General features: G+C 43.1%; 1 protein-coding gene across 4 annotated transcripts in view; it reads left to right on the top strand.

The window, feature by feature from the left end:
- SHC1 (SHC adaptor protein 1) overlaps positions 1-12,944 on the top strand; it is a 124,116-nt gene that overhangs the window by 34,675 nt on the left and 76,497 nt on the right. For all 4 annotated transcript variants that reach the window (XM_085891514.1, XM_085891515.1, XM_085891512.1 and 1 more), the window contains one exon: positions 3,425-3,592. In XM_085891514.1, coding sequence (XP_085747640.1) covers positions 3,431-3,592 — 162 coding nt within the window. In that variant the 5' untranslated portion in view covers positions 3,425-3,430. The remainder of the gene's footprint in view (positions 1-3,424; positions 3,593-12,944) is intronic.

Below are 12,944 nucleotides of genomic sequence, written 5' to 3'. Positions count from 1 at the left end.
AGTGTGGTGAGTGTGGTGAGGGTGGTGAATGCATCAACATAGGAATGATATACAGTTGTCTTTGCTGGCCTTTCTTCCTTTTTACTTTCTTCTTATCGTGACATGTTCTATAACTCTTATCTCCTTCTCTGCATCTTTCTTTTCTTTGTTTGGAGTTATTATAAAATAAAACATTGGGTGACGTTGGCCTTCATGGTGTTGGTCATTTTGAGGGCTTTATAAAGTTACCTTTTACTGAAGCTTAAACTGGGTTTCACTTTCAAGCTTTGAGGCAGAAATTTCACTTTATGGAACCATTTACCGTACATATCCACGTGACCATCGACATAAACTTGTACACATCCATGTGACCATCGACATAAACTTGTAAACATCCATGTGACCATCGACATAAACTTGTAAACATCCATGTGACCATCGACATATACTTGTACACATCCATGTGACCATCAACATATACTTGTACACATCCATGTGACCATCGACATATACTTGTACACATCCATGTGACCATCGACATAAAGTTGTACACATCCACGTGACCATCGACATAAACTTGTACACATCCACGTGACCATCGACATAAACTTGTAAACATCCATGTGACCATCGACATATACTTGTAAACATCCATGTGACCATCGACATAAACTTGTAAACATCCATGTGACCATCGACATATACTTGTACACATCCATGTGACCATCGACATAAACTTGTACACATCCATGTGACCATCGACATATACTTGTACACATCCATGTGACCATCGACATAAACTTATACACATCCATGTGACCATCGACATAAACTTGTAAACATCCATGTGACCATCGACATATACTTGTACACATCCATGTGACCATCGACATATACTTGTACACATCCACGTGACCATCTACATAAAGTTGTACACATCCACGTGACCATCGACGTATACTTGTACACATCCATGTGACCATCGACATATACTTGTACACATCCACGTGACCATGTACATAAACTTGTACACATCCATGTGACCATCTACATAAACTTGTACACATCCACGTGACCATCGACATAAACTTGTACACATCCATGTGACCATCGACATAAACTTGTACACATCCATGTGACCATCGACATAAACTTGTACACATCCATGTGACCATCGACATATACTTGTACACATCCATGTGACCATCGACATATACTTGTACACATCCATGTGACCATCGACATAAAGTTGTACACATCCACGTGACCATCGACATAAACCTGTACACATCCATGTGACCATCGACATAAACTTGTAAACATCCATGTGACCATCGACATATACTTGTAAACATCCATGTGACCATCGACATAAACTTGTAAACATCCATGTGACCATCGACATATACTTGTACACATCCATGTGACCATCGACATAAACTTGTACACATCCATGTGACCATCGACATATACTTGTACACATCCATGTGACCATCGACATATACTTGTACGCATCCACGTGACCATCTACATAAAGTTGTACACATCCACGTGACCATCGACATATACTTGTACACATCCATGTGACCATCGACATATACTTGTACACATCCACGTGACCATGTACATAAACTTGTACACATCCATGTGACCATCTACATAAACTTGTACACATCCACGTGACCATCGACATAAACTTGTACACATCCATGTGACCATCGACATAAACTTGTACACATCCATGTGACCATCGACATAAACTTGTACACATCCATGTGACCATCGACATAAACTTGTACACATCCATGTGACCATCGACATAAACTTGTACACATCCATGTGACCATCTACATAAACTTGTACACATCCATGTGACCATCGACATAAACTTGTACACATCCATGTGACCATCTACATAAACTTGTACACATCCATGTGACCATCTACATAAACTTGTACACATCCATGTGACCATCGACATAAACTTGTACACATCCATGTGACCATCGACATAAACTTGTACACATCCATGTGACCATCTACATAAACTTGTACACATCCATGTGACCATCGACATAAACTTGTACACATCCATGTGACCATCTACATTAACTTGTACACATCCATGTGACCATCGACATAAACTTGTACACATCCATGTGACCATCTACATAAACTTGTACACATCCATGTGACCATCTACATAAACTTGTACACATCCATGTGACCATCGACATAAACTTGTACACATCCATGTGACCATCTACATAAACTTGTACACATCCATGTGACCATTACCCGCTGTCCGGGTTGCATAATTGTTCATGTAAATACTATGGAGATTATTTCTCTGTTCTATCTTGTCATGAGTCTTGTTTGTTGAATTTCAACTCAGAATCTTGGAATTTCATAAATGAAATGTGATAATGTAATTTTTTTTTTTTTTTTTTGGAAACTGAAAATGAGATACTTTATCTTTTTTTTATTTTTTTTGCACAGTACTGGCCAAAGCTACATTTTGATAAAGCCTTTGCTGGCACTGGTTTTGTGCATTTGATCACAAACGTCAAAATAAATAATTGAGAACTTTGTGGTGACAAGATCTCTATATATATATTTGATTTGATATTTATTTATTTATGTATTTATTCTTTGATTTGTTTGCCACTGAGTATGCTGCGGATCTGCTTGTAGTATGCTCCCTACCCTGGTCCTTCATGTGTTTGGTATTGTTTTGAGTTGCAGGTTTCTCGTCTGCTCTGAGGGATCAGAGAGAGCATGAATAATCTGCCATACTTGCTTTCTGTTTTCATTTAAAATCTTTACCCAAGTTGCTTAATTCAAACCATCATATGTGCAGGATCACTTTTCATGTTCGTAATGTGTTAACTTTTATGCAAATGAAGTCTTTCACGAATGTGGTGACACCTGAGATTGATATATGCCTGGTGTTGGCTTAATGGCTAGAGTGGTCAGCTTGGGATCCTTGGGTCCTGAGTTCAAATCCTGCTTTGCTATAGAATTAATACCAGGTGGGGTTGACTCAGCCTGTCATCCTTCTGAGGTTGGCAAAATGAGTACCAGCTTGCTGGTATCCTGTGTTGGAGTGGCGACCCGTCCAGGATTGTGCCCACAAGCCCAGGAGACTGCTTCAGCAGCACCAACGCTCTGCACAGAGTATGGTCCCAATGGAGGGATGGAGATTAATATCCTGTATTTGTAAGATTGGTGTTGTTAAGTAAAGTTGAGTGTGCTGTCCAGGGTCTTGCATGGGAATGTCTGATTGGAATTTGCCTTGAGGACGCTGCAGTGTCAGATTGAAATAATTGCTCATTTCCTTGCATTGTCTGATTGGATTGGGCAACAGGGTGTCGAGGGGTACAGTATAAGAGAACAACCATAAAAATCAGCCATTCTATCCATCAATATCATGCATCCTTCCCAGGTGGTCATGATGAATAAACTGGCAGCGGGACGCAAGACGCGGGTTGCAGGCGTCCACCTTGGCGGCGAAGACTGGAACCGAAACGGCAGCTTTGTGAACAAGCCTACGTGTGGTTGGCTCCACGCTGATGACAAGATATTGGGGCCTGGTGTCTCGTATCCCGTCCGGGTAAGCATCTTGCTATCTATGTCCTGGTTTATGATGTGCATTGCACATTTGAACCACCTTACATTTAGTGTGAGTCGTAGAGAGATATTGATATGTATCTTGTCCTGGATTTTGTTTTGTTTGAATGGAGGAGCCTGTCTCGGGGGTGGGGGGGGGGCTCAAGCTTGGTGCAGTTGGGTTCAAGTGACATCAGAGATTCATCATCACATCATAGATTCATAGACATCATTCATCATCACCCCAATATTACAGGAATTGATATCATATAGCCGATCGCTGTTTTCTTCTAAAGCTTACACAGCAATCGCCATTTTATAATGGTAAAAATAACCCAACAACCTTATAACTGAATGCAGGCCACCTTTCATTCCATCACTGGGTGGTGGGGGTATTATGAGATAGTGATTGTTTTTCAATTTATTTATTCAATATTTAATTTGTACCAGTGTTTTGTTAACCATGAAAATGCTGTGACCACTCTTCAAAATGAAATTATTGTTTTTCTTTGTTAAGTGTGAATGACTCAAGGATATACGAATAGATAATTGGTATTTACATCCACTGCCAGCTCGAGCAAGGCTTAACTATAGTTCAGGGTTTGACTGGGTTTTATTTTCACACACAATAATTGGCAGGCTCATCTCATTTGCTATGCAAATTGAGTCAAAGCAGCACAGATATTGGCTTTGGGACAGGCATGGATCCAGGCTGGGGATGGGAGGGGTTAGATTTTAAGCTTGAAAAAAATTTTCAGTTTATTTTTTCAGAAACTTGCACCCATAATCCCTTGTCACTTTTGCAGTCAAGAAGATGCACTTCTGTCACTAAAAAAAAAACGTTTTTATGTCTCCGCTGATGAAGTCACCGGATGCATGTTTTCAGGTTGTCCGTGCATCTGTGATAGGTTTTCGTTACCACGATAACTTGAGAACGGTTGAAGGGATCCAAGTCAAACTTGCTTACAAGTATGTATAATGAGTAAAGATGAACTTATAGATTTTGGGATTAAAAAGGTCAGAGGTCATGTTAGGTCAAAATTGTTACCGTGCTAACTTGTGAACCAGTGATGGGATTTTGACCAAACTTGGTATAAGTATACAGTATGATGCAAAGATGAACTGATTAGGTGGCGGCATCAAGAGGTCAAAGGTCAGAGTCCGCGATAGGTTTTCGTTATCACGATAACTTTAGGATGGTTGAAGGGATCCAAGTCAAACTTGGTACAAGTATGTATCATGATGTGTACATAAACTGATTAGGTTATGGGGTCGAGAGGTCATGTCATGTAAAAACGTGATATTTGAGAACGGCGAAGGGATTTAAATCAAACTTGGTTCAAGTAAGTATATTGATGTAATAATGTGGGCGGAGGCATATCTGTCATCGTCGCGACGTCGAAGAGTGCCATTCTTGTTTCATAAAGCAACAGCTTGGCTGAAAAATAATTATGCATTTAATCCACATTTCCATTTTCATCATTTCTTCATCCGTTGAGGCCAACAAAGTGAAGGCCCACAAATTTCTAATCTTTAGGTAGCTCGGCATACGATTGAGGATGAAAAGTTGCTAAGTCAGCCGTGCTCCTCATGAGGGTAGCTGGCCCACACACACTTGTGAAAGACACTGGAATATATAACATTCACCAGCGAACGCTAGCAAACTGGACACCCGGCTTCACGTCCCATTTGAGAGACCGCGTTCATTGATTCAATGCCCTGCTTGGAAAGCGTGGTGATAGTATCCTGGAATAGACTGCCATAAGGCCAGAACCCCAATGCTGAGCTATGTTGTGCGACGCTTGAAGGTTGCATATCAGGAGATGTTCTTGTGTGGTTGTGACATGCATGTTGATTTGGAAAAATTGTTTTTGAAGAGAGTGATATGATGACCAAACACATTAAAAAAAACTCATTTCAGAACAGCTGTACACACAGACCCAACAGAGTTTGTAAAGTTATCCACTAGCACATCTGCAAAATCATTGATATCCCAGTTCCAGAAAATTTGTGGTAATATTAACCAAAAGCATGGACTGAAAACATGGAAGTACCTACCGCTCACATACGACCTAACGATCCCATCGAGCGTGAACATCGAAAACAAAGTATTGCAACGAAAACGAAGTATAAGAAAACAAAGATGTCATACTTGGTTACAAAAAAAGAAAAAGAGAGAAGAAGGCATTGCGTGTTGAGGTGTTAATACCAATGATTTTGGAATAAACGATGCAGAAATCAAGAAAATGACCAAATACCAAGAATGAATGGAGTGAAAAGATCCAGGAAAATGAAGAATGCCAAAGTTGGAGCTTCGGGAATGATGATAAAGAACCTCACAGAGATATTAAAAACCATCCCTGGGAATATTACAACAAACGAACTACAGTTGGAAGCCGTCCTGGGTTTAGTAACGATCCTGAAGATAGCCCTCGGCACAAAACTTTGAAAAAAGAAAACTTCACAGCTTGGTCCGTGAATCGTGACCCCTTACCGAAATGAAGGTGAATACTTTGAGTCCGCCCTGGGAGGACTCCATTCCACATTCTGAAACCCCATATGTAGATACCAAACTCACACTCACACTCACACTCACATTCACACACAAACAGAGGTGGAGACTTTGAGACATGGTAGTTCTATGTTTCACCTCCTGAAACCCACCCACATGTGGAGATGGCAGACAACAGCAACTTGCACATACACACACTCAGACGAAGGTGGGTACTTTGAGATTTGGGAGGGCTCCATTCCACTTTCTGAAACCCCTATATGGAGATAACGACCAACGACCAATAACACACACACACACACCGGTGCCAAATATGCCATTGTGGTAATACAGTTTATATGCATACACACATGTGCAAATGTACACACGCATCAAGTAAATAATAAAGCCAAACACAAAGATTTATCTTGAAACAGCGTTCTTTGAAAGAAGATTTAAAGTGGGTAATTGGCGAAATTCAATTGAAAAATGTATCAAGCCACAGAACACAAAATGTCAACCAATACTCTATGCCTTCACAGCTAGAACAAACATGGCGAACACCTGGTCAGCTGAACCTTATTGTTTTTTTTAAATATGCATCAATGTCAAAGTGGGAGGTGGATAACAATAGATCGCACAAAAAGGTTAAACAAAGCAATGTCCTGTAAAAATACGATTGCACATTTTCAGTGGATGAGACGCCTCCCAAGGCACCCACCGCACGGCACCACCGGGACCCAACAAAGGAGGAAACGTACGATGTGAGATTGAAAGCATGGCTACTTTTCCCGAAACAAACAACCAAGCAACTTGGAGAGTGCTCACCAAGTGGCTTAAGCACTCAAGCAAGCACTCCAACAAAACGGTTGATAAACGGTGCCCTTGGCATGCAATTGGCAATCATCGAACCATTATATTCATGAAATGTGCCTGAATGAAAACTGGGGATTTGGGGAAATTAATACACCCCTTTTGAAGATAATTAACAAGGTGCTCATCATCAAAAACCAAAAAAAGCTTTACCAAGATTGTGGCATGCCATCTTGGTCAGTCTGCTGTCACCTCAAAGAGGTTTTAAACTGCCATTTTGTTTCGGCCTTTTCAACATTGCCTTGACTTGGAACAGGCCGCAATGTTTTCTGCATGATAAAGCGCTCAAAAATATATTTTTTTTCATGTTCCTCACATATTATTGAATGCCTGGAAGGAGGGAAAGGTGAAGATGTGATGGGAGGGAGGAGGGCAGGGAAGGAGTGGGGGTGGGAGGGGTGTGGTGGTAGAAGGCAGGGGTTGAGGTGGGACGAGAGAGGGGAAGGGGGTTGAAAAGAGACTCGGCGTTGTCAGCCATCACTGGGAACCTTTGCTAGTAATAGAATGAAATATCTTCTTTTTTATTTTATTTTATTTTTCAATACCTCTGCCACCCAAGATGGACAGAGGTTATGTTTTCACCCCTGTTTGTCTGTCTGTCTCTGTGAGCAGGATATCTCAAAGATTGTGTGTGTGTGTGTGTGTGTGTGTGTGTGTGTGTGTGTGTGTGTGTGTGTGTGTGTGTGTGTGTGTGTGTGTGTGTGTGTGTGTTTTTAGTTATTACCAATAGTGGATCCTTGCCTGCTTTGGGAAATTAAATGTGTTTGGTTCATATTGAAGACATTTGGACATTTTTATTGAGGTTAAGTGAAACAGTTAAATGTTGTGAAATGAAAATCATTCTTTATAGTCTATACCACATTACACTCGTCTGTTTAAACACAATGCAGCAGTAAATGTCATCCTTTTTATTACAAATGTAATTTTTTTTTTTTTGCCTCTGACTTCACACAATGTATTGTTGCGGATCTCGGAACCGCATGCATACAACAGATAGTTGTCCCGAAGACAGTTACCCATTATTATATGTGTAGATAGTTCCCTTCCTTTTGTTTCACGGGACAACAAGGAGTGCGTTGCGATGATTTGATAGTTAGGGTTGCTAAATCATTTTATTTTCATTTCATCTCCCCTCTTCTTTTCTTTCTTGGGATAAATCAGTCATGTGCGCTTTCGCTGTAAGGTGGGCAAACTGCTGCGCCACCGTGAAGGATCCGCAGCACCCGGTGTCTCGTTCTCGGGCGATCCCGAAACCCGGCATGTGCGGCGAGTGATGTGCACTCGGTGCTGGACTGTCGATTTGAGCTTCCAATAAGCTGGGGAGAATTGCCAATTGCATAAGAAAAGCATGCGAACAAATACCTCTGAAGAGGCTGCACGGATGGTGTTTTTTTTTTTGACAGTGACACAATCCACGGTACCCTCTGTCCTGCTTGCCCGTCATCTCGTTTACCACAGCGTACCGTCCTTCACCTGACACGACGTCCGGTTCACGATGTCCCGATATCTCAGAGTGAACACCCCCGGGATCCACAAGTGGCTCCGATGGAGGATACGTGATTGGTCCGGGAGGTTCTTCGGAGGACCGCGGGTCCATGGTCGGTTCACCCGAGGACAAGGGGTCCAGACCCGATGAAGATTTGCTTGTGATTCGCATGCCGATTTCGGTGTGGGCGATTCGTGTTGTCTTGTGGAGTTGGAGCACATTGTTCCCGCTGTTGGGGATGGCCTTGCCGGAAACAGAGTGAGGCGGTTTCCGGCCCAAGCTGGCGGGCCACATGAGGTGTCGACGCCAATCGGCGCACCCGATTCGGGCGATGACATTGAATTCGGCATGGCCCCTCCCCCGAGCTTCGGGCCCTATAAAAGACTGAGAAGTTCCTCCGTCGTGTGTGTGTGTGTGTGTGTGTGTGTGTGTGTGTGTGTGTGTGTGTGTGTGTGTGTGTGTGTGTGTGTGTGTGTGTGTGTGTGTGTGTGTGTGTGTGTGTGTGTGTGTGTGTGTGTGTGTTTTTTTTCACGCAGTTTGTTCCTGTTCCCGCCTCCTGCTTCTAGTCTCCGCCCATGCCTTGCCTCGTCGATCTGCCTCCTGCTTCTCGAATCCGCCTTCTAGTCTCCGCCCATGCCTCGACGTCGACCCCACCCGTCTACCTGGTCCCACCCACCACTCCACCCTCGCACTCTGGACTCCACCCCTTCTCCACACAAGCTCCTCCTTCAGAACAGTCTTCGCGCGTGGGGCTGGGGCCAGAGACAACGCGACTACTGTTGGGTACCACACCACGGAGCATTCCCCCCCCCCCCCCCGAAACGTATTGGTGGCGCGTCGTGTCATCGGGTGCACAGGTACCGAGAGCATAACCTCAACTCCCTCCCTGGCTGCAAAACTCCCTTCTCATCTGGGTTTCTTTGTGTGTGCGTGCGCGCGCGCGCGTGTGTCCTGGCGCATGTCTGGTTAAGTAAGTCTGTAGAAGATCATTATTGTTGTTAATTTCACGTCAAGTCTGCTCTGTGTCTGCTTTCGTAAGTTGCTTGTATTATTGTCACACCCCACGCTTCTTTCTATCCCTGCATTACATCCCAATAAATCTTCACTGTGCCACATAGCTTTCCTCGCCTGCTTGTAAATAAATTGTTGTTATTAGAATGTTCCCTGCTCATTTTTGTCTTTTCTTCCATTGATCCAGCACGGTCCGAATCCTCGCTTAGCCAGGACTTTATTCCCAATGATCCGTTCCTTTTAGCCGGTACGTCCTTGGCAGTGTCGCTCAGCTGCATCCGAACCGGTAAAGTGATCTGGTTCGGACAAGGCGTACCGAAGGTGTGTTTCCCCGGTAATTAAACCACGTGATTAATTAGGTAATTAACCCATAGACGGGAGGACCCTAGGTCACACGGTTGAGTTATTGGCGTCCACGGTTGGTTAAGCGACCCGCCGCGTCACGGAATTATCCGTGTGCGACGGCCTACAATTCCAGGGAGTCTGGTGGGAACTGACATCGCTTCCCCCACCTCGTGGTCTTCTCACCCGACCCCCCCCCCTGCCCGCAACAGTATATTTCGTATGATCCTTCTTCTTGCTTGATGGATCATGGTGGGTGTGCAAGTTAACTTTGGATATGGCCGACGCAGAGCAAAGCAGAATTTATTTTTGTCTCGGAAGCAAAACGCAATTTAATACTCCTTGCACACAATAGTTTGGAATGAACCATTTATCCGGATGCAGGAAACTTGTTTGGATCTGTCAACATTTATAATTTCTCAGTTTTTATTTTATGTTGACTAGCAAATATCATCCGTCGCTTCTGATATATATATATATATATATATATATATATATATATATATATATATATATATATATATATATATATATATACATATATATATATATATATATATATATGGGGGGTGGGGCTGGGGGCGAAGAGATGTATATAGATCGATCAATCGCAAGTTGGCATTTGCAAATAACGCCACGTGTGCCTGCCAATACACAAACCTTCCTTCCCTTATATATATTTTTGCGTCACAAACCTTCCTGGGAGTTCCCTGAATCCACCTTTGTTGGTTTCATTGATATCCGTCAATCTGTTAATCCATTTTCAATTTATAGCACGACAAACAAACAAACAGACAGACATATAGATCCTTTTATAATATACATCATTAGAAATATTTTCTTCAATATACATTTTAGCAAACATCTGTTTTGGCAAAAAGCGTGACTGAAGCGGGCTGGCTATATCATGATGAGGCACAATTTACACAAGTGATCGGGAGGGGTGTTGAAGAGAGGGAGGGGGGGGGATAAAGGCGAATGAGAAAGGAAGAATGGGATTTGTAAATGTACTCACAGAAATGTCTTTTTTTTTTTTAATATTTGTTAATGGGGAGGGGGTAGGAGGAAACTCAAAGGTACTGAATTTTTGAGATTTTAACCTTGAATGTATGAATATTTTAAGCTTTGATGCGTTAAAGTTATTTTATATACCACTGTATTGCAAATAAAAGCTTTTTTTTGGTGAATGAACACATTGGATCAGTATTCTGGGATTGGTTCATTCATATTTGTTCTTTCTCTCATAACTTCTGCCCTTCCCCCGCCCCCCTCCACACCACCTTCCTCCTTCAGCATTCCTCTGCATGTCTCTTCCAGTGAAAAAGATTTTGAATAGAGCAGCTTATATTTTTATCCTTTCACTGTTAATGTAAACGTTTTGAGCACAAAGGAACAAACATGTTTGATAAGTGAAGGAAATTATAGCATTTGTTGAATAAAGAATGGATGGATGAGGGAATGGACTTTGTGATGGATGGATGAAAAAACATGCGGAACATTAACACAGATCTTGGAAGATCATGTGCTTTTGAGGCAGAAAAGGGTTGAAGAATGAATGAATAGAGAGGGAAAGAGGAGCAAGATGGCACAGTTTGATCACCATCTTCAAGCTTTAATCCTTGAATGGCTCTTTTTCTGCTCGTCTGCAATTCTGTCAAACAATGGCAAGCACAGTATAATCAGGACAAATTTTTGCATTAATTTTACAAACGTGCTTTACCTTGAATTTAATTGGCTCAACTCATCTGTCTCGGCAGCCATCTCAGTTGGTGAGCCAGTGGCAAAGAAGTTGGTTTTGGTTCACTCGGGCTCTGCCATGGACTCGGCCTCTTGCTTCTTCTGCCTCTTGCTTCCTCTGCCTCAGCTTCTGCTTCTGTCACTGCCTGAGCTTGTGCCCCTGCCTCTGCTTCTACCTCGGCCATTGCTTCAGCTTCTGTCTTGGCCTCTTTTCCTGTATCCCTCCATCTCCTAGCCATGGCTGGCTCACTTGCCAAATTCCTACTGCGCCCAGCACTTTGAGTATCTGAATCCAAATTCAAACGAGAAAGCATCCCAAAATACAAAGCCCATCTGTGTCCACTTTGTACTCACTAAACTTGAAGAAAGCAACAGCTGAAAAAAAAAGAAATTTATATATATTTGTACATTTTATTAATTTGTGTTCTCCATATTCTTATAGTGGAGGTTTGTTGAAGATTTAAATCGCATCTCTGACCTAAAACTTTTAAAAACCACAGTTTGCCATGGATGCTCGCTTTCCATCAAACATTCTTTTTTTCCAACTTCAGTGTCAACTCACCCCCCTCACCCCTCACTCTCACTCTCAAAGCAACCATCCCACTCTTCTCCCTCCAAGCCTCCCTCTCACCTCTCTCAAAAATCCCCCCTCACCTTTCTCCCACCTTTCATTCCCCTCACTCTTCCTTCTCAAAGTTGCCCCCCTCTCATCCACCAACCTGCCTCCCTCCACTGCCCTCTCACCTCCATCTCTTCACTCCACCTCCTCAAATCCTCAACTGCCTTCTTCCTTGTCTCTTGTCCCCCTCTCCCCCAGCATCACAGAGCCTTTTCTCCTCATTCGGCCCCCTCCCCTCGCTGTTCTGCAATACCCCACACTCCTTCAGCAACCCTCCTTACCTGCCCCCTCGTCCCTTGTCCTACCCTCCCCTCCCCTCCACCTCCTGCACCCAAAGCCTCCTCCCCTTCCTCTTCATTAAAATTGTGGACCTCAAATATCCGGGGCCTTCGCTCAAACCTTTCAGATCTTTCCATACAGGTTGCCACTGACAAACCAGACATTATCTGCCTAACAGAAACTTTCCTCTCCCAAGACGTGTCTGACTCCCAAGTATCTCTCCCTGGCTACTCCCTCTTACGGTATGACAGACCTGAGCCTCGTCCTGGTGGAGGTGTTGCTCTCTTCATCAAAGACTCTATTCCTCACTCTCCATGCACTGCTCTCACTCCCCCACACCCCCAGGAATACCTCTGGCTTCGGCTTCCCCTCCACTCCCACCTCATGTTTATATGTGTACTGTACCGTCCACCGAACAGTGATGACTCCATCTACATCTCACTATCCGAAAACATGGACCATCTTCTATCTTCTCATCCAAACTCTCTCTTCCTCTTATGTGGTGACTTCAATTGTCA

This window comes from Eptatretus burgeri, chromosome 8 (genome assembly GCF_056783735.1).
Source record: "Eptatretus burgeri isolate ZD-2024b chromosome 8, Ebu_testis_v1, whole genome shotgun sequence".
Taxonomy (NCBI): Eukaryota; Metazoa; Chordata; class Myxini; order Myxiniformes; family Myxinidae; genus Eptatretus; species Eptatretus burgeri.
Note: the sequence above shows the minus strand (reverse complement) of the source record. Positions and strands in the feature narration are given on the sequence as shown.